The following is a 22,940-nucleotide window of genomic DNA, read 5'->3' on the forward strand; positions in this document are numbered from 1 at the left end:
AACAACGCCGCTTAATTAAGACTTTAAATGTTTTACTACCTGGTTACGTCTGCAAAGTAACTTACAAAGACAAGCTGAGTTGCCAGCAAGTTCATTAATACTTAGAAAGACTATTACAGAGAACTTAAGAAACCTCATGATGTAGAACTGTAGATTCTTTGTGACAGAATTTGTGGCGTTTGCATTCATATTGCTTGACAACTTTAAAGTTCAAAGGGTAACACAATGAGAGAACTTATATAAGTTATTTACTTTACAAGCACAACAAAAGGTACTGTGTAATAAAACGAGTATGTTTTCCTGGATTTACTGTCCAACAAAAACAAACGAACGGAGGAACAAACATTGAACGGTGGCTTTAATCAGCTTAAAATGTACGTGCATTCGGGAGTAGAATTTTCGTTTATAGTTCGAGAGCTCGTAGGCATTTGATGCAACATGAAAACCCTTTCATATAAAATAGAACTAGGTAAAATTGAACTATTTCATGTCAAGTGCTCACTGACCGGGCTGGTTAGTAGTGTGCGATTTTTTTTTGTTTTGTTGGGATATCATCAAATGATCTCGCACTGTGGATGCGACATGAGGTGTCAGACTCTTGCTGACTAAAATCCACCATGTTCCTTCTTAACCCCTTTATGTACCGGGCCCGTAGTAACTCTTTCGAACAATCCCACAGCCCCGGCACAAGGGGATTCAATTTTTATTCATTCCAAGATACAATTTCTTTAGCTGTAGAAAATGCTTGGGGCAGTTTGCAATTGCTATTCCTGGAAAATGGTTGTTTGAAGAATGAGAGAATAAATAAGCCAGGTCATTTAACAATAGATATAAAAACACTAGTACTTACTTAGCTGCATCTGATTGAATTGGAAGCCAACCCCATAATAGTTGGGAAAAGGTTAGGTAGATGATGGTTTAACCGTAGATATTAAATATTGATCTCTTTTGTATCCAAAACATAGCTCAATATAAAGATTTTAAAATAGAAGATATTTTTATAGAGGAATTATTCCTGAAAACTAAGTTTCGAATTATATCTGCGGTAAATAGTTAAGAATAATTAAATATTTCATGGTTATTCGAACTGTTTAAATGTACTCACAATTTTAATGTAAGGGAACACATTTAGTTCTGCATTTTCAATGAATATTACACAACCACATATTTTAATACTAAAAGATGATAATAATTATATCATACATTGCTGGTTCGAAGTATGTTATGCAAAGTTAAAAAGAAGAAAAAGACTATACTTTCTCTTCCGTTGCGTTGAATGAACGCATTATTGTTTTTTTTTTTTATACATATACCTATACCGAGTGTAGAACATTGCTCTAGCTTATATACAATAAAACGTTATACTTAACTTGCCAAAAAAATAACAATTTATAGGTAAATTATTTAGAATTTACTATAATATTATGGGACGGAAAAAGAACCTTATTTTTCTACGCAGTTTCTATGTACTTACTAATTACCCAGGACTTGAAACACTCGTTAAACGCGTGGGTCAAGGGACTGATTAAGAACACAGAATTCCTTGGAACACCGCGTCTCGTGGTGATGAATTCTGTTTCTTTGACCCTAACCACCAGAACCCTGTTCCAGATATTGGTGCTCAACTTTTTTTTATATTTTTAAGCTAAAAATGAAGGAGGTTTTCAATTCGGATATTTGTATTATTTTTAATAGTCCATTCGTTCATATTTCGCCAATTAACCAACCGATTTTTTGTTTATTTTTGTAGAAAAGTAATTAATATTCTTGGTAAAGTAAATAAATGGTATAAAAATAATGAATCAAATGTAAACCTGAAGCCAAACTACGCTAACCCATTAAAATTTTCCTTTGTATTGAAAGTTTTCTGATGGAAAATATCCAATAACACTTGTCGAAGATTCTCGTTTCTGCAAACGCACTTGAAATCGACGACACCTCTTGTTAGTCTAGTTTTAATCTGAGGGCACGGCAGTGCCCCAGCCAAGACTCGAGCAAAGCGGGCACGGCCGTACCATCTTTTCTCGAAGCGTTTCGCGGCTATTTCAGCCCCCTGTAACTTCCATGTGAACAAAGCTATGAGTTTAGGTTTTAGATGACCAAGAGTAAGTATTAAAACAAGCTCAGTCTCAAAATTACAAGACATTTGAATAAATAGTTTACGAGTTATGAGCGATCAAAGTTACACCATTTTGTCACTGACTCACTCACTGACCGATCATCAAAAGTCTAAGGTACTTCTAGCAAACTTAGAACCTTCAAATTTGGCACCAAGATAGGTTACTAGCTACATATAAAGGGAAAATTATAAAAACCTTAAAACTTAATAAAAAAATAGGAAACAAATTTATATTTGCGGTTTTTCAAGAACATTGTGTATGAATTTTGACTGCATTGATAACTTTGTTATTTATTTATGTACAAAATGTTACTATTTGTTTTATTGTTACGTAGTGTGGTATATTGTTATTATGTATTAAATATACATACATATGAATAAAAAAGCTAGGTTAAAATTAAATGAACAATGATAAAATCTTTCATATTAATGCAGTGCGATACATACTGCATGCTCGCTCGATAGATGGCGTTGTCCTGGTCTAAATCCCGCTATGGTTTCGTTACATAGCTTAGTATAAGTAGTACTTTAAAAAAAAAAAACAAATAATTACATGTGATAGCGCCATCTACCTCTGAAATAAATCTCTTTTGTTCTAAAAGATATTTGATTCAAAAATTCGTCAATTTCGAAAATTATTAGTTTATTTTAAAAAATGTTGTTTACGTGCTACTTTAGGTGTACATATTTAGTTTGTTATATATTTAGTTAGTTGCATGTAAGTTAATTTAATTTGTTATATACTTTAAGAAAGAGATACTTAGAGAAGAAAGAGACCTACAAAAAATAAATTAGATCCCATCAAAAACATTAAATGTAAAAAAAGCCAATCCTCTACGCAGTTCCTCCACCGTAAAAAGTTTTGAGATCGCATAGAAGCCAAGTCCTGTTCAACTTTAATTGTAATAATAAATCAACATTTTGTGACTATATCAATTAAATAGTTTTGTTCATATTACAATAATATTGTCTTGGCCATGAGCACAAGTTAAAAGTCGCTCATTGTAATAATGTGTAAATACCATTGAATTAATAAATTCTATATGGACATGATTTTACGATTGGACTGATTATGCACTGAAGAACTTAGACAAGGACTTAAAAGACTTAGAATTTGAGATCACCATGGACTAAACATCCGCCATAGTGCAGTTCAGTGATGGATGATACTGACTGTCATTTAGTAACGATTGAATAAACTAAATGTATTTAATTCTGTGATATTAAACTCCATGTTTGACTTTCACCTCTCCAAGATATGCTTTGTAGTTTATTGTGCTCATGGCCAAGTCAATATTATTGTAATGTGAACAAAACTATTTAATTGATATAGTCACAAAATGTTGATTTATTATTACAATTAAAGTTGAACAGGACTTGGCTTCTATGCGATCTCAAAACTTTTTACGGTGGAGGAACTGCGTAGAGGATTGGCTTTTTTTACATTTAATGTTTTTGATGGGATTAATTATATAAAATCGTATTGCAATAGAAAGTCAAGCTTTGTTTCTACAAAGGATATGCAGTGGTGTTTAATTACTTCGAAGCAACCTTAGTTAATCCATAAATTGACTAGTGGAGCATCGTTACGAGAACAATACCTCCCCGGGATTAATCTAGTATACACTAAAATTACATCTTGTGTAGCTAAAGCAATCTGTCAGCATTGTGTTCAAGATGAACTAAGTGATATTGTTGCTCAAAGGTTCGGTCACACGAACTGAATAGTAGCTGCGACGAAATTCAGAGGTGTGACGCTACTCGCTTCTATTTCGCCTAGGTAAGACAAAGAAGATACTCCCTTTGTGTGACACAGACTTTGGCACCCGGCTTTGTACCAGTCCCCTTTTGTGCATCCTAGCGACGAAAATTAAAATATTTGATCTCCGTTTTAATATTCATCTGAAATGTTTCCTGTGAATGCAACTTGAAAGGTTCAACAGAATCTGTCGCTTTCAGCTCTGATGTCACTGCGAAGAGTCTAAATGACTTTATTTTCATTTTCCGTAAATAAGTAGCTAGCTCGAGATAAGCGTTGCTTTTTCATTTTTATATAAGCAGCAACGAGTTTCATAATATTATATTACTAAGTAAAGACTTATTTTCCTGTAAAAATGCATATGAAAAGTGTTGAAAAATAAACCTCAATGAAGTAATACTTTGCTCTAGTATCAAAAAAGTGAACGTTGAGGTTTGTTATACATGTGACTTCATGAATGTCGTGTGTACTTAGCCCTATAATAGTTCAGTTAATAGTCTATTAAATTATGGTAAATCTATAGATATACATTTAAGAGCAATTTAAAAGATCGCCTTCCTGAAGTTTCTCACAAACCGGGCATGGAAACTATTAACGGTGGTTGCTCCAACATCACCTATTAGTAATTCCGAACATAGCATTAAACCAGTATGCAGAAATTGGTTTTAGCCTAGTTTTAGCTGTTTCTAACTATTGTTTTAGATTTTAGAACAGACGAGAGAGGATTTTGGTTTGCACTTATCCATACGCCAAGCATCCATTATAAACTTAGCCAGCACTTATTTACAACCTGATAAAAGTAGGTATAGTGTTCGTTTTAATCCTAAATTATCGAACCTTAAAATTGGATACGGAACAATTACGAACTAACAAATGTTGAAATACTTAAAAGCTTAATTAGTTAAATGACTAATGTAATATTAGCGTAATTTTTATATAATAAAATGATGTAACCTAATTCGTTATTGCTTACTTATTAGCATAAATATACAATTATATACATTAATTAATTTTCTATATGTAAATAAACCTTAAATGGACTATCGTTTCCAAAAAAGGTAACTAGTGATATTAGAATAACTAGGCGACAACTCACAATATCTTTAATGAATGTTAATTGACTTTAACAGTAATCATTGTCATGGAAAATTGTGACCAAACTTTACTTATTACTGAAACAACGGTACAGTTACAACATAAACTTGGGAAGTATGTGTCCAACTTTTTAATATGTATTTAGATATGCACTTATAATACGTTGCACTTAGTTGCTAATAGACATTTTTACTATAGTGGCGAATTTTGTGAAAGTTTACATATTCAATTTGTAATTCTATTGAAAATACCTCCTAACATTTTAGATTAATATTACGAAGTAAAACTCTGTTTGTTTCTAGGCTTGGTCTGAGCACCGCGTCGCAGAATCGATAGATAGTACGCAAACATCTATTGAACAATATTATTCGATTCAAACCACCGTTTTCGATTTTGTCACGATTTCCGACACTGTTTACAGAATTTACTTCATATTACCTCCAGCGCTGCATCTATTGCGATGCAATTGCGTTGCAAAGGTTACGTTTTAAAGCATATTTTTACTTCTTCTTCTTCTTTCGTGTCGATGACATGTCATATAATGAATCTACACTTTGTCAATCCAATATCCTATAAAGAGGTTGCCGTCATTTAATGCATTCAAGAATCAGCTGGCCCAACATTTTATAAAGAATAGCAAAGCATTAAATTTGACCAAATTATTTGAATGTCTTGAATGAATGCAACACTCAATAGGCTATTACCTACCTATGTATAGACGAACTCGATGTTTTTTATATTATAAGTTGTTTATTATTGTTCTCATGTAAGTGACTGTATCTTTTTTGAGAATAAAATATCTTTGAACCTAATGTGCCGCCACAGTGAAAGCATCTTTTTACTAAAGAGTGATTAGTTGATAATAGTAATAAACGACCGACGACAACGGCATTGTTGGCGATCATTGGGAAGGCCTATGTTCAGCAGTGGACGGCTATTGGCTGATATGATGATGATGATTAATAAAATTATTCAACTCTAGAGGACTTCATTGGTATTTTTTTATAAATAAAACAGATACATGAATAATATTGCTATAAAGTTGCTGTTGGTGTAATTAAAGTGCAAAAATATGCATACATATTATTGCGGCTTTGTAAAAGATAATTTATTGCTCATTTTGTTTTCGTGGAAACGAGTATTATCGAGATTAATGAAAATTAAGGCATCTTTATTTTTCATTACGAACACGGCTGGAAACCTCACGCTGGTACTTGGGTACTCGTATTACATTTCAGAAGAGCTTATAAATGCATAAAGATTTTTCAATTCGCTGTAAAACCGAAAACGTTTCATATTTCTGATAACATATTTTTTTATTTCATCGGCAGTTCACAGTATTTTTCCAATATAGATTTTAAGCTTCCTAACACTTAAGCTCCTATACTGGCATTGTCTACGGTTATGAATTCGGATGAAAACCGCACCGAGAGCCGAGTGAGGACATCGCATCGCCTATTACCAATATTGCTTCGGAATTAAATTGTAAGCCGCTTCCAGATTGTTTGGTGAATTCATATGACCTGGAACGTTTGTCGAACTCCTTTGTTTCAATGTGCTATATTCGAGTCTAGTGTAATATATGGGCTGAAAAAACGTTTCAATACTCAATACTTAATAACTTTAGGTATTGCATTCAATAATGTATAATAAGCTGGTGGGTAAAAATAAATAGAGACAATTATTGACCCTGTCGGGCACAACAGTTTTGAGACTGCTGAGTATAAATCGGTACTCACTTTACTTACAACCAAACGGCAGCAGTCATTTGTTATTATTTATTGATTGCCATACATTATTTTAATCACGAAGAGCTCGCGTCGATCGATCATATCATAAGGTTAAGGTTGCTTGCCGTGCACGGTCCGTGGATGGATGACCATCTTGCCATGACGAGTTCTTCCGTGAATCGGAAGTCATGATAAACTGGTGGGCCCCGGCTGTCATTGAACATCTTTGGCAAATGTTACGGGCAGCCAGAAGCCAGAAAGTCTGACAACCAGTTTCAGCAAGGGGTGTCGGGTTGCCCGGGTAACTGGGTTAAGGTCAGACAGGTATTTGGGAAAATGCTAGGGAGATGATGATAATATTATTTTCATTATATTTTTAATTACTTCATAGATAAGAATATTTATTTTAATATAATTATTTGCGGTGGTACAAATAACTAATTCTATTCTAGATTATTCCGCCATACCTTTTACAAACATCAGTTTCCCTATAACATCAACAACCCGGTTCTTAAAGTCATAAAAAATCCATTAGATCATTCCGAATCGATGTGTGAAAGTGAAATTTGGCATGTATTTAGATCAGCATTAGACAGACATGCTACATTTTAGAGTGTCTCCAATAAATTAAGTGGGGTTTCCGTTCATTTATGCCTTCCTCTAGCGAACATTGCGTTTGAGAACAACCATAGCCTTATCTGGCATCCTTCAAACGTATCACTTGCAACAGTTTCTGTGGTTCTCAATGTGAATCTTGTAAACTAGATACTGATTAATTTTTTTATACGTAATGTACGCGCAATTGACTCTATTTTCTTTGGTATTTTACCCGATTGCTGAGTGTTCGTTGATTGTCAAATTGAGGTTTACATTCCAATAAGTTATTAGTATTATTGTCTGCAAACAAAGAAAATGTGCCTCCGTATTATGCACAATTTATTATCAAACTAAGTATGAGTTCTTAATCAGGCTATAAATGATAAAGAATTAAGTAATAAAAGATTTAAGTATAAAAATTTACTCAGGCTATAAATAAAAAAGATTTATAAATACTAAAATGCTATATTATACTGTCAGCTATGTAAAATTCCGACAGTATTTATCATATAAGTAAATATAAATATGTAAAAAAAAAAACAAGTTTAGGAAACGGCCATCGTTTGTAATGCGGCTAGATTGATCCGCAGGACGTTCTAAGTCTAATGGCGACCTAAATAACTCAAGCACTGTTAAATTGCATTGCGTTTGTCGATTTACACAGCCATCGTGAGTGTTAATGAGTACCTCTAACCTTCGAGTAAGCATTTCCTCTCAGGTATTGGGTCTGCTTAAAATTCCTTAATTAGGTCAAAAATATGCCTCACCATAGGTATTCGTTGATAGAATAAATCTTAAAGTTACGGAACTCAGATGTGGCGTTTTGAAAGAAAAATTGGTTTTCAATTTTCCTATCAAATAGGTAATGTGTATTAAGCAATATAATTAAAAGATGACGTCATAGTTTGCATTTTGATACAAATTGGATAAAAAGTCATAACGGTGTTTGAATGCTCCGTAGTAAGTACCTTATTATGTTTAAGTGCTTAACAGCGCATTAACATCTTAAAACTGGCAGATTTCGGTCCATAGGATATGTCAGTACCAAAGTGACACCGACAAATTCTTCTAGAACATTTTTGTATCGCCAAATTCCACTTCTTTCTGAGACGCTATCCACTGTTTGTGTGTGTGTGTGTGTATGGCAATTGCAACAATAGATAAAGACCCAGATATTTGAGCTGTATCAATACCATATCAAAAAAATACTTAAAGAAAATGAGATACGACATGAAATACCTCACTGTAGAAAGTGAGTGCGGATAAAGTTATGTCATAAACCGATCTCGTTTGCAAACGTCATGTGAGTAGTAGACTAACTAGCCTAGCTTTATTTATGCAACGACGCTGCTTATGTGTGCGTGACTTTGACGAGCTTGACCAGTAGATGAGCCAGTTTCGCGCGTCACTTCAAAAGTAAACACGAAGCACACACTGACATACCTGAGCTAGTTGTTTACTTAGCGAAAATACGTATCAGATATAAGTGAAATATAATGTTTTGGTTCCATGTAGTACGACAAGTGATTGTGTCAATCACTACATATTATAAAATAAAGTCGTCGTGAAACTCGTTTGTTTGTCTGCTCGCGATAAACTCAAAAAAATATTGAACTGACTTATAAGATTTTCACCTTTTGGTAAATCGATACTGCGTGCGAAGCCGGGACCAGTCGCTAGTGTGTAATAATTATGAGGTTCGGTCTCTCAACTCATTGTGTCATTTCCAACTGGTTGGACCCGTTCGGTCAACGAGACAACCACATCTCACTATTCGTTAAACCTTGACCTAATTTTTAGTTTGTACTTTGTACGTAACTTCCAAATAATTGTCTCAAATATCCGCCGGTAATTTATCGTGGGAAACTATTTAACATAGGTAATATTAAGTGGTGCTTAAGCTCTAAAATGTATTTTTAGAGGTTGGATGTTTTCAGAAATGTAACTTAGTGTCTGGCCAGTGTTCATGACGTCATGAATCCGACGCCATATTGTAAGTACTTATGTGCCATCGTAATTTGTATGTAGTGGTGACGTACTGTAAGTATTAGGAGCCCATGACGAGTCAAACGTTACTGTCTATGCACTAGCCAGTATATTTAGAAATGAAGACAGTACGGTGCCGGTTCGTCACGTCACAGCCACGTCACGTACTAGCCATTTTACTGGGCTCACGGAGGAAGGTCTGGCTCTATTTTGAAACACTCATATTATTGTCAATAACTTTTATTTCATAACATATTCAAATAAATGCTCCTTGACGAGTTTTATTTTTCCTTCGACAATAATACACATAATTGGTTGTACCTTGAATATGTTTGTCATGATGAAAACCTACGCACAACTGTATTACTTCATTGAAATAATGAATAATTCTAACACTCTTAGGTGGACAAACTAGTTATTGGTAATAATTGACAATTTATATAAATATGAAATGCAGTTTGACTTCATGCTTCGTGACACATACATGACGTAAATCTACAATTAGTGAAGATTTTTTTTTTCTATGCAAGCAAAATCAAATTGACTTTTGTCACACTGAACTCGACAGTCGACACCTTTTTTGAATAATTTGACTAATTTCGGCATCAAAATATTTTTTGTAGCAAGACAGGTTTAAAACTAAAGGTTTAAATTCGCCTGGCTAAGTAGTACTGGCAATATTTTAAAGGATGTTAAAACAAACAACATTAAGTAATAAACATAATAAACTTTAATGTAACACTTTAAAAGAAACCACAAAGATCAGTTGTCGTTTTGGGAAAGGAGCCACCAAAAAGTCTAACCGGTGTTTTACTCCAATCTATAAACAGCAATGGGTTGTTTTGTAATTCAGATTCCTGCAGGGAACACTTTTTGTAATTCTGCATTATAAACTCTATACCGATATTCTTCAGTCTAACGGGTGACAATATGTGTGTCATGTCGATACTCTCGTCTGGCTGAACATATAACACACGATCATACAGTTCCACATTTTTACATATTCTTGGAGCCAGAGACGGAGGTACCTCACTGTTGTCGTTATCTATATCCGATCTGTATTTATGAATATCAGGTATGTTTGCGTTTCCGCCAACAAAACTTTGTTTGTTCTGCTCCGCGTTCACGCCAATTGCGTGTTTTTCGTTTAGTGCGTTACCTATCTTTATGTTTTTATTGAAATTATTTTTCCGATTGGAATGATTTTTAGTCTTTGTTGAACCAATTCGCTTTTCCTCCATTTTGATTTTTTTGTTATGTCCAGGTAAAAATCCATGATTATATTTGAGAATAGATATCGAATCTTTGTTATAATCTGATTGATTGGATACCTCCATAGCTATTGCCCGAGCTTGTGCCATAGATGGATCTTCTTTATTAAATGGCATAATGTTACGATTTTCATGTTTGTAGTTTAGTCGCACACTTGGGTGTTTTTTGTTTAATCCAGCAATTTTTCCTTCGATTACACTCTGTCCACTTTCTGGGTCAATTTTAATTTCACGAGGTGTATAGTCATTACTATAAGATTTAACATTATGCCATTTATTACGAGCTGACAGGCTTCTAGTATACATGTCACCATTGGCTTTTTCCTTTTGAGTGTCAGTAAATTGCGAATTTTCTACAAAATACTCTAATGACTTCAAAAATGGTAGTATAGAGAGCAGATTATTTGTTTGCAATGTTAAATCTGCGGAATTTTTAGGTTTTGTTTTACGAACGGTCGGAACTAGCGGCTTATTAGTACGAACAGGTTCCGAGCTTTCAAAACTATTGCTATTTTCTACAGCGTCAACGTTCCTATAAAATCTGTTTTCGTGTTTTTTCTTTCTGACACCTCTGTTGGTTATTTCAACATTTACAGGCTGAGTTTGCGCATGAGTTTTCAAAATGTGGTTTCTTAAATCATCCTCTAATATTTGCACATTAATTTGGGGACTCCTTTTACTAGTTTCAAACTGTTTTTCTACCAAATTTCTTCTTTGAAATTGAAATGCAGGTCGAATTTTAGTTATTTTGAAATCAGAAGCGTAAGGAAAACTATCGGATATTTTATTTAGTGGGATAGTTTGGGGAATCTTTTTCTGCTCTCTAGAACGAAAGTTAATATTTTTAAGGTAATTTAGTACATTTCCCGCAAATTTCGAACTTGTCCATTGACCGTAAACTTTAGTATTCTTCTCGACCAATGGTGGGGGTGTTTCTATTTCGGATATTTCATACCCAAACTTTTTGTGTAATGAATATTTGCCTGGTTCAGTAGTTGGTGCCCTAAATTTGAAACTAACATCTGGGACAGCTTTTTCTGCTTCCAAAGTTTTCTCTAAGAATGTGTATTTAGGAACAGGTGGTGGCGGTGTTTCAAATTCAGTCAACGATGTAGGGGTACTGGTGTCATGAATATTATTCAAACTCTTATTTTTATCTGCGATGTTGTATCTACCAGTGTGTTCGTAATTATTCAAGTTCCAAAAGCTCAGACCATCGGGTTGTTCAGTTTTATCAGCAACTGAAAATCCTAGATAGTCTTTGTCAGCTATGTCCGATACAGGTTTTGGCGACGATACCTCTAAACCAACGGCATGTTCAATAAAGCTGTGCGGTGTTCGGAATTTTATAAAACTTTTTGGTTCGGTTGTTGTCGGCTGGGTTGTCTCAAAGTTATTTTTTAGCTCTCCAGTTTGTAAATCATTTAAAATAATATAGTTCATATGTGAGTTTCCAGTTTTCATTTTATTTTTCTGAAAACGTTTTTGTTCGTAAAGGGGATCGTTTCGAATTGTGTAGTTTCTTTCTATGGTTGACGCTAATATCATGTTTGTTCCAAATATTTCACCTTCGAAACCGTTTTGAGAGCCTGTAATAAACATAGTTTTGAACTATAAGTAGAACTTTAACACATGTTATTTTCAGATGCGATTTACCTACCTCCATCTGCGGTTCCGTATCCTATAATGACACTACCACCCCCTGGCAGCACAAATCCAAGGAGCTGTAAATAAAATGAGTAAATAAAACTATGTTAGAGGAAAACAATACTAATAATTGTATGCCTATATCGGCTGATTAGCAAATACTTTTATCCTTGTCATAAATTTCGCTCACGTTACCCAACAAATAATCAAGGCATTGATTAGCCGCAGGTAATCGTGATACTTTATGATGGAACTGTCTCTCTATGGATACCCACGACAGCCTTGCCTTAGACTAGTTTCGTAATATCTGTCTATGTCGATTTATCACATTACGTTTATCTGTATGCTTAAACGTGTCCGAAGTGACCTCATCTATCCGGATAAAGTTATGCGGCCATTTGTCTTTAGGCTGAGTAATTTGTTCGTGCATTTTCGTTGTTTTACACTGAACTTCGTCGTGGCCCCTATTTGTTATATGAGAGGTGATTTATAGGTCGGTATGTAGAAGGTCTGCTTACGCTCTGTGAGGCCTGGCATGAGAGGAGGCGGGAGTCGACGTACAGTGCCCACGCTCCGAAGTCCGACTGGTAGGACAAGCACACGTGACGCCAAACATCTTTCTGAATGTCCACTTCCGAGCTCGACGTCACCTTGCCGTTGATTGAGACGTTAATGTGCTTCCCTCCCGAGTCCAGCCACAGCCTTACAACACGATTGTTGCCGTTCGCTAAAATATTAATCAAATGTGTGCATTAATACTTTGGTAAAAAACATTTTATTGGACCGTGAAGTCGCATATCGAGTGCACATACATTATGTATGTCTCCATATTAGCCCTAATCACGCGCAGTGAGTACGTGAGGATTACGAAATGTTTGTTAACATGGACATATTAGAATGTATGATCCTATTAACACCACTGGGTTGAGATTGTATAATTAATGTCAAACTTAAATCAAGCATATTACTTCAAATGCAAAGGTACTATGGGGGTACAAAATATAATGTTATATTGTATACATTTCAAAATCAATATATTTTCAATCGCACTTTATAGTCGTTTTGATACTGTCCGGATGCCTTATCGTTGTAATATTCGCACTGTCATTCATCTTCTTACTGTTTTTGTAAGACCGGTCAAATTATATGCTCTTGATAAGATGAAAGAAAAACAAAAAGATATTGTTATTGTTTTATTGTTATTCTATCGGGCTCATTCTGCCAAGAAACAACAACATTGACGAGATCGCATTCCACACTCCCACTCATGTCAATTAAAAACAGTCTTAATAAAAAAGTACAACGCAAAAGCAAATTCAAGGATACCTATACCTATCGCAATCATTCCTTTTATTGTAAGTGAAAAAATATATAGGAGTAATCAATATAAAGCAAACCGTTTATTACCATAAATACAAAAATTTTGCAACATTGGACCTGTTTGCAAGTTCAGGTGTAAGGGGGTCATTTTAATTATGATAACGCAATCTTATTTGCTCATTACATTGATTTTCGGGTTTCACCAACAGCGGTTTACTTTCACATCCGTGACGACAACTTTTATATCGACCTTAATAAATATAAAACTACAGCTGAAGCAGTTCTCATTACAGATTTAAAAGTATTTACCGACGTATGTGAATATGCTCTGATCCCCACTCAGGTCGTAAACGCGTATCCAGGTGCAGATCGTGAATTCTCTGAGAGGCGGTGTCTCGATGTCGTATTGCAAGAACTGAAATCATATTCCAACATTCATAAAACATCACATTTATTTGATGACTCACACCTTGCCATCTTTTACTAATTGAAACAAAATAGCCTTCAGCGCCGACGGCCACGTGCCGGATTTGTGTTGAATTCAATATAGCAAAAGCCAAAATAAATACGTCCATCAATAATAAATTTGTTGAAAAGCCTCGCTTCCAAAATTAGCAATGCCATTTCAGTCTCAGATTCACAGCACATTTCACAAATTATTTTCGATATAGTAAGAGGATTTTACGAACCTGCGCATATCCTTTCTGTTTGAGTACTATCTTGTACACAGGCCTGTTGATCGATATACCAGTAGAAGCTACACTCAGAAGCACTATTAAAATTATCCACGGCATTTTAATAAATGATTTCTATAAAAAATCTAGACAGTCTACAAATGCAGTAGTTACTATGCATAGTCCACGCAAATCTAAGAATGATGTTTGATATGAAAAAAAGTGTTTATCGAAACGAGCTATTAGAAAACCAGTGCTATCTTTGGAAAAACAATCCGTAGACTGACGACGCCTTCCCGCTGTATAGCTGATTGTCAATACCTCAGTATAATGTTTGTAAACCGCAATGTTGTTTCTTGCATACATTGTTGATGATTGCACCTCAGTCAATTATTTATATTCTGACAATAACATTAATTCCTGCGGAATTGATCATTAGCTTTTGAACAATAATCTCTAAACAAGCAACCTCTGGTCTTGTTTTAGTTTTATTTACCTATTGATAAATATACTGCTGGTCATCATAATATCATTATGTTTAAGGCAAAATATTAACATTACTATACTACAAATTCGCCTCAGTTGCTCGAGTTATCTAACATGTATCATGAAAAAGTGTGTATAAACACAAAATATCCTAAATATTCAATTTGATCGATGAATGGTGCTAAACACGAATGTTTTGAAACAACTCGGACATTCTTAAGAAGCAATTATCCCCGGTTTTGGAATGTGTTGAGCTAAAACGATGTTTTATTTCCAGGTAAAGGCTCCTGCTTACTACATCGGTGGTCAGCAGCCGAGCACTCTGCCGCGAGGGGGATCGATGCTGCGCGCCTACTCGCCTGCCGCTCCACCGATCCCCGCCGATCGTATCAAGGCTCACTCCACCTCAGGTGAATGTCAGCTAAATTATCTACATTATTCAAACTGAATAAGACATTCGAAGATCGGCAGATTACTCGCGCTAGCCAAGTGCAGATTCGAATTTAATAAAATTTTCCATTATCTACATTTCCTGGCACTTAGGTAAACCATGTCAACTCAAATCCGTCAGAAATTTCACATATTTAGGCCGGAAGGGATCACATTAATAATTCATATATTAACCTTAGGTTAAAAGCGACCACTTTTTACATGCCAATGAAGAAGAACGAGAATAAAATTACCAAAGTCCCCAAAACGATCTGAAGTGATCCAAGTTGGGACTTCTAGGGGTTATTAGTTAGGTAACAGCGGTGTTTGTAGGTCCCACCGCGCCGGCCAAGCCGATGCGCACGTACATCCCTGGGAGTGGGTCAGAACGCTGTTTCCCCTTCGCCGCGGCGGATTGCGCTCGGGGGCCCGACCAACTGTACACGATCCCCGGTAACCAGGCCCTCGTCCTTCAAATACCTTACTTTCGCTTCTAAACGTTGATTTGCTAAAGCTTTACCGTAACAAAGTTTTGATGTCGTGCTAAAGAATGCACTTTTTGATTACTTTCTTTGATATATTTTTTTGTCTACTGCCTTCTCTTAATGATCTCTTTGAATCTTTTAATGTTAACACAGTTTGATAATTTTTCAATTGTAATCTTTCTATATTTCCACTTTGTCCTCACGTACCTGAGGTGCTTTGTCACTACCCGGTCACTACTCAAATGTCCTCATACGAATACACTGTGGCTACGCTAAAATTTACTAATTAAATGTCAAGTAATTATACCATCAGAAGGTATTACAGGCTACTACTCATTTTGTATATAAAATATCATTATTATATTCTCTTTTGTATTAGCAATATTTCGTACAATCGCATGCTTTGATGATAATTGCATATGTGTAAGCTTCAATTACTCGATATTTATAAAACATTGATTTGTACTAATAATTTTGAAACAATATAAATGTCTATACTCTGTAGTGCTGCTGAGGACGTAAGGTTGGAGTTTCAAGGGATTGTAATGTTGTGTGTGTGTGCAGGTCATGCTGAGGGGTATATGTCGTCTCCGGAGCGCGGGGCCGCCAGGGCTCCGTACGAAGATCCGTATTATACGCAGTACCTCGGCCCTGCGGCTGGACGAGCTGCTATTGCTCCGATTATTGACGAAGAAGCCGGGTAAGTAACATCCTTTATCACATAAACCTTTGTTTTCAGTTTTTTTTTGCCATCTTATCTTAGTTATCTTGCTGGGCAATGTTTGATAAATGGAAACAGTAATGAAACTTAAAACACTGCTGTGTAATGCTGAACGTAATAACCATATCTGAATTTAGCAGCGTATTCTATCCTTGTCAAAGATATACGTTGAAACATATATCAGTTCATTAGGTTTAATTGCCCGATGTTCCTTTACAGCGATGCTGGTATAATGGATGATGCATATACCTTGTATGGAAATCCAATTACGACTGCTCCTAGGCCGATGCCAAGGCCGCCGTATGACGCCAGGTAACTTCAATAAATCGAATTACCATAGACTTCAAAAGAGGTTTGGGTATGGACTTCATTTTGAAGACGAGAGACTGTGGTAAATCTTAGATAACAGAATATATCGGATCAAAAATATAAAATTGAAATATTATTTCCTGTAACACTGTTAGGTTTTATATTTTAAAGAAATCCGTTTAAAGTAAATCCTACAATGTGGAAGAAGAGCGAAGGTGAAGCTAGATTTTCTTCCTTTCTTTTCTTTCTCTTTTAATACATAAGTCCTCACGCTCAAATAAAACATAAAGACAGTTCACAGCAGTCGAACGATAAAAGGTTGTAAGCTGCTTAGCGTGGTTGACCTGAGATGCTTAGTGTAATATGCTTGGTGCATATTATACCGTAGGGCTGCTCATAATGATAACAGCCATAATTCTCTAATGCAGTTTTTCAAACGTTGACAGTTGTTACGGATACTATTGTCGGCAATACTCAACAGCAGGCTATGATAAACGATGTAGAGATTAGATGTGTTGAATCATACACAAAGTTATTCGATAGATTTTTTATACAAAAGATTGAGTGACAAATATCTTCAGAAAAAGTGACGTCACAAGTCCAAACAAAATTACCCAAACCCCTTTCCAGTAATGGTTGCAACATTTTTGCTAGCAAAATTTTCCTTTTCGGACCTTCCATTGTTGTTCTAACAAAGTATACGAGGTTTTCTGCTGTGCAATATTGTGGCCACAATATACAAATTAATATAAACAAAATTGTTATCTCCCAACAAAACAATAGCCGAGCGATTTTTGCAGAATGCGATTTCTTGTATGTATTGAACTCTAATGAAAGATAGCCCACGTTATGTGAGTATATCTTAGAAGGAACATTTCTAATAATGATTTTGCAGGCCACAATTGGATGACATGCAACGACTGCGCGTTGAGAAGATGGAGAGGCAACTGGCCAACTTAACGGGGCTCGTGCAAAAAGCTTTGCAGGTTCCGAACCAACCCACCACTCCTGCAGCCATTCCGCGTCAAGACTACCAGACGTACAATACACGACCTGCCGCACAAGGTGAGAGAATTACACAAAAATCTTAACACAAATAGGTGACCTAGAAAGGAAGATGCAAATTCTCCTTTAATTTCTTTAATGCTTTAAGAGGATCGACATTTACTATGAAAAATGATGAGTGTTTATACAAAACTGGGCAGTGGCTGGTACTCCAGAGAATTTTCAACAGAGTAACCGAGATTTGTAATCGATCTATCGTGTCTGTGCCTCACGGCTTACTATCTATAAGTGTCGTCCTTTAATGTAGCTTGCGTTTTCCTGCACTCAGATGCGGCACGATTTACCAGCACGGAGAGACCTCCTAAGTTAGGCAGAGATAAATTTCGTAAGTGTTTATCGGAGGCGGTCATAAAGTTAGAGTTTAAGCGGATGCATTGCTATTGTCAATTTGAAATAACTCCTTAATCCCAGAACTTCCGATAACTGTGAATATAAATACGGGCACAGTTATAAGGAAAAGAGCTATCAGTTACGATCATAACGGGTAATTGAATGGTGGTTTCTCAATTTCCAATCTTGGGTGCACTTCGTGGTTGTTTGACGTCACTTCACATCTGTGTGTTGTACAGAAAAACAAAACCGCAAATTATGGGAACTACCACATTCCATTACAACCGAGTAAATGCGATAGAAAAGATCTTCCGCACATCTTGGCACGTCGGAGAAAGCGTCACTTTCCCGCCATCGTTGTGTCCCACTAACTATTTGGCCAAATCTATTTTTAGACCTATGACATTCGCAATGCATTTAGCGAAATACATCATTATCACGCCGAACGCTTGCTTGCTAAATCGAGTGGTATTGTTCTTATTTCAGCTTTCTTATACAATCGTATTAGGCTCAAGTGCATCTGTTTTTTAATATACCTTCGTTTCAACATCGTCATCTCACCACCTAATACAATTGTCGATTCATTAAACGTTGAATACATCGATTAAATACAAATACTGCTATTAAGAATCATGGAGATGATAATTCATGAGTATTGCGCTAGTAAAGGCTTTGTTACGTAGATATTATCGTTGCTGGAATTTATTATCAACGTGTGCCAAATTGTGTATGTACATAGTAGTAGCCATCGTCTCGTGGAACATACGGAAATATCAACTCTACTCACTGATCACATCTCGTTTTATTCATTTTGTAGAACTTGCAAGTTTTATTCAGTTGTATTGACAAACTATTTTGTCATTAGTTTGTAATGTTTGAATATTCGTTTGTTTTCTGTACAGTGGTTTATGGTTTAACGTTTACTTTAGCTCCCTGTCAAAGAATGATTTATAAATCCCAAAATTTAAAATTTTCTTATCAATAAGTATGAATATTCCTTTCCTCACGGAGAAGTTTGTTTGTTTTTCAATTATATCACTATTTTTGCATTTCATTTTCTTAAACACACTCAAAACTACTCCACTAAACACTACCTTCACTCACCAAATCACAGTTTTTTGGAAACCAACTACGCACTATGTTACTGATTGAGCATTTTTCTTTTACTATAGCGTACAGACTGCCTCTGTACTTTTGTAATAAGATTTATCATATCAATGCATCGTGACAGAGAAACAAATAACTGATGTTACGTAATACAGGTGACTGACCAAATTAAACATTTGTTATTTCAGAAAAATCTGTCTCTTTTGAGAAATCAGTATCATTTAGCGATGATCCTCCTGATATGAGCTCACCAAAGCAGCATTCACCCCAACATACAGGTATGCATACAACACTTTGTTTACTTTAGTATATACCCTTGTTGCAAGTTGACTGCATTCGTAGTCTAATAAGTAGTTAAGGAGGTAAAGGGTGCAGAGACTGGTAACTGAGTCGCATAGAACCTGGGTGATGGTTGTTGATCTAGAACTACCTAGTATTGTAACGACTTCCTCGCTCGCGTCTAATTCAAAGCCTATCGTCGCTAGGATAATCAGCATTGTTTAAACTGTTTTGTCTGACAATGTTCAGTATAGTTCTAATATTTTAACTTTTGTTATCAAAATACCCGTTTGAAGTTAGCCTGTTACACTCCTCACATTTGTACCAGCCGTCAATCGAATTCCCTGTGTGAGATGAAATACTCCCCACATTATACATTAATATCAATGTCGGTTATTAATCATTTTTGTTCGTACCCGTTAGAATCATTATTATCATCGAGAAGAGAATGGCCGCTCACACATTGATGATTTTGGATTCATTTTCAAAAATTAAATTAAGTGTATTGTATAATATAGGTACTCTACTGTCCACGGTCGCGTCATTTGAAGAATGCGTGCAGCGTGAGAAGACTGCATATACTGCTATACAATAATTTTTTTTCATTATTTTCATCGTTCGATGCAAGCGATCTCCAATTGACGATAGCGTGCTCTTGGCACACGGACTTGGACAGTAGGCCTGATATTAATTTGGCTAAAAAGTTCAGTGTGGTTAAACCATTCTCAAAGCTGATAGAATCCTCGCTGGTTATTTTTTTTCTAATCACTGTCGTAGTTAATATCATAACCATGTTCATAATTCTTGTATTTGATTTCTTTCCGCTTACTTCTTTGCCATAACAAGCCGATTCCAAACCTACCAAACCGGCTATCAAATCTTCGACATTGCCAAGGACGTCATCTCAAGGTAAATTTTTGATATCCATTGATATTTGAATACCTAATCCTATTTTGTAATTATATATATATACTCACAGAGGTGTTTATCTACTAATGCCACTAGCTTTGGTTCATGAGGTATTAATAAATACTAACCCTTCACGGAGTAATAGAACAAAATATATACTTCCATCATTCGTCAAAAGCTTAGCAGGAGCTTAGAATGATGTTTCAAGAAGAAACCTATTTGCTGGTGTAAAGCTATTGCATTTTCAATGAATCATGCTTTAATTTGTAGCTTTCCCAAAAGTTCTCGTTTAATGTATAAGAAAATGCTGAATTGTATTTCAGAGCGTGATCGTCTGAAGCCTGCTCCTCCTCCGAAGCCGGCAGGGCTAGCGAGCCAGCAACTGGCTCTGGTCCCTCAGAAGACCTATACGATCAACGTAACCTCGGATTTCCAAAACCAGCTGCGCTTGTTGCAGAAGCAAGGTCGTGATCTCAGAATTGAGGTATGTTGTGTTATACGTTTCTCGTTAGACCATAATTTTGCTCTGGCGCGACCTAATGCGAGATTTATAATGACTGAGCGAAGATTTCAGCACTTGCGATGTTAGATATTGTTTAAGTAAAGTGGTAGGTCATAGAAGATGATTCATTCGTTCACAGACCCGCAATATGCGCCGCTCAACCTTGACGCACGCCATTCAGATGCGACAGCTCATGGGCGAGGCCATCTTAAAGATTGGAGCCATTGCTGCCAGCTTTTGCGAAATGGATCCTGATTCTGTAAGTATACAAACGCTCTTTGCTCCGCATTGATGATCAAACTGATTAGAATAATCAAACTTATTACAAACCTCTTCGAAATGATACTTGATTCACCTGTTCATGATGAAAATGTATTGATCAAATAACTTGGTCTATTGTAATATGCTTTGTCGCAAAAAAAATCGTTTTGGCTTCATAGTGTAAAATTAATAATTTCAGCAACTATGCCGCGAAGAAGAGATCTATCGCCAGGATATGCTGCTGCTCGAAAACGATCTGTACGAGCTCGAGGCCACTGTTGAACGTCTGCGAGGCCAGGCAGCTAACAGGTAAAAATGTCTTTTGAGAATTACCTATATATCTAGACTTATTTTTGCTTCGACAAAAGGTAATACTGTATTTTAGACATCATCGGTGTATTTTTTTGAATGCTCAGAGCGACATAGGCTTCATCTTATATAGGAAAGGCATTAACCATCAAGTTTCCTAATATGTCTGCATTTATTCACTTATGTAACAGCCATTTTTGCACCGCTTTCTAAACATACTAATTTAATGATTACAGGGAAACGCGCGTCAATATGGCGGACATCGAACGCATTGCAATGGTGCTGTCAAAGAGCAGCAAGACTGTCGCTGACTGGAAACTCAAGTTTCCCGTTCTGCAGGAGACCATGAAGACCAAGTTGGCTGCTGAGATGGAAAAGGTGGGTACAATTCAAAAATCGAAGACCACTATCATTTGAAAATTTGGAATTGTCTACCTTATTAAGCAATAGCTTATGGATGGATGAATGTACAAATTCTAACGAGAATCGCTGACACTTCCAGGTGGTGCGGAAGGAGAAGATGCTGGAAGAAGAACCCGAGCGCTTGGAGCTAGCCTTGCGCCGCTGCAAGAAGCTTACAGGAACACTGGTTACGCTCAAACGGTACACCATATCATCAATTTTAGTTCCCAATAACTCTGGTTTAAAGGAGCACAAGTTACCTGATTATCTTGTTCATTTGACAGCCTTGCTTGTGTGCAAGAACAGCGTCTGCCACTAAGCGACGGCCGAGTCTCGCCAGTATCCTCACAAAGCTCCACTTTCACCGCTGGACAATCATCTGAGGATTGTGCTTCTGATTTGAGCACAACATGCCCAAATGCTCTTGCTCACAACAAGGTATTGAAAGCAATTTGCTCTTGAACTAGGCAATAAATCGAAAAATATATATGCAGGAGGGAAACAATTCATTATGTGGTTGGTTGCATCTATTTTATAACAGGGTTTTCTAACAGTGCCCAAAATATTGTTAGTTCGATAAAAGAGAATGTTCGTTCTAATATCTAATTTTGATAAGCAAGAAGGTCTGCATTTATAATTAACTCTAGTAGTAGATACCTTACCGTTATAGCTAAGAATTCTTGTCGTGCGTCACATCTTGCCAAATCATCCAGATAAAAATCAATCTTGTCCGTTGCCTTGGCAGTTAACAAAATGTCAATGATTGGAAAGCAGTTCAGTGCACTTACCTTGAAAAGTAACAATTTATTCTTATTATCCAGTGCACTATTAACATTTTTTGATATTTTTAGAATTACTGATTAAGATATGCATCAGAAGTTCAGTAATTTGTATTTCTAAAGACTTTATCTGTCAAGAACTGAATACCTACAATTTGGGCACTGATTTAAAATTCTGTATATGGACCCTAGTATTTACTAACGCATAACAACTTTCTTTCCCTATTTGAACATCTTGTTTGCAGATAGATTTGAACAGATACCATTGATTAAGACATACCTACCCAGTTTCAGACGCCCATACATACTAATATTCCATGCGCTTAACAATTGCAGGTTTGCCAAGAGTTATAAAATTTGCATTTTTTT

General features: G+C 35.9%; 2 protein-coding genes across 24 annotated transcripts in view; one reads left to right on the plus strand and one right to left on the minus strand.

Moving 5' to 3' along the window:
• The window catches only part of LOC110376632 (coiled-coil domain-containing protein AGAP005037), a 283,012-nt gene that overhangs the window by 252,096 nt on the left and 7,976 nt on the right, over positions 1–22,940 (plus strand). For 19 of the 23 annotated variants that reach the window (XR_010276625.1, XR_010276626.1, XM_064035437.1 and 16 more), the window contains 14 exons: positions 14,962–15,094; positions 15,447–15,566; positions 16,163–16,298; positions 16,539–16,631; positions 17,524–17,693; positions 17,962–18,018; positions 19,319–19,408; positions 20,256–20,318; positions 20,642–20,802; positions 20,960–21,079; positions 21,281–21,390; positions 21,627–21,768; positions 21,893–21,993; positions 22,077–22,230. Coding sequence is in view for 21 of the 23 variants with exons in the window: in XM_064035437.1 (XP_063891507.1) it covers positions 14,962–15,094; positions 15,447–15,566; positions 16,163–16,298; positions 16,539–16,631; positions 17,524–17,693; positions 17,962–18,018; positions 19,319–19,408; positions 20,256–20,318; positions 20,642–20,802; positions 20,960–21,079; positions 21,281–21,390; positions 21,627–21,768; positions 21,893–21,993; positions 22,077–22,230 (1,650 nt within the window). In the remaining 2 variants the exon portion in view is untranslated. The remainder of the gene's footprint in view (positions 1–14,961; positions 15,095–15,446; positions 15,567–16,162; positions 16,299–16,538; positions 16,632–17,523; positions 17,694–17,961; positions 18,019–19,318; positions 19,409–20,255; positions 20,319–20,641; positions 20,803–20,959; positions 21,080–21,280; positions 21,391–21,626; positions 21,769–21,892; positions 21,994–22,076; positions 22,231–22,940) is intronic. The other 4 variants (XM_049837603.2, XM_049837595.2, XM_049837606.2 and 1 more) reach the window with 4 other exon arrangements.
• Positions 10,021–14,509, minus strand: LOC110376621 (uncharacterized). Its single transcript, XM_021335173.3, has 5 exons — positions 14,214–14,509; positions 13,834–13,939; positions 12,723–12,931; positions 12,218–12,281; positions 10,021–12,146 (listed from the first exon to the last, which is right to left on the minus strand). Exons 1-5 carry the CDS (start codon positions 14,316–14,318, stop codon positions 10,030–10,032), a joined length of 2,601 nt encoding a protein of 866 aa, XP_021190848.3. The 5' UTR covers positions 14,319–14,509; the 3' UTR covers positions 10,021–10,029.

Source organism: Helicoverpa armigera, chromosome 1, assembly GCF_030705265.1.
Source record: "Helicoverpa armigera isolate CAAS_96S chromosome 1, ASM3070526v1, whole genome shotgun sequence".
NCBI lineage: Eukaryota > Metazoa > Arthropoda > Insecta > Lepidoptera > Noctuidae > Helicoverpa > Helicoverpa armigera.

What these genes read in the sequence shown, in the direction of transcription:
- LOC110376621 (XM_021335173.3), bottom strand. Translation starts at nt 14,318, where the DNA reads ATGCCGTGGATAATTTTAATAGTGCTTCTGAGTGTAGCTTCTACTGGT. An exon ending in AACAGAAAGGATATGCGCAG is followed by an intron (nt 13,940 to 14,213) that starts GTTCGTAAAATC and finishes ATATGATTTCAG; the next exon opens with TTCTTGCAATACGACATCGA. An exon ending in GAGCATATTCACATACGTCG is followed by an intron (nt 12,932 to 13,833) that starts GTAAATACTTTT and finishes TTAATATTTTAG; the next exon opens with CGAACGGCAACAATCGTGTT.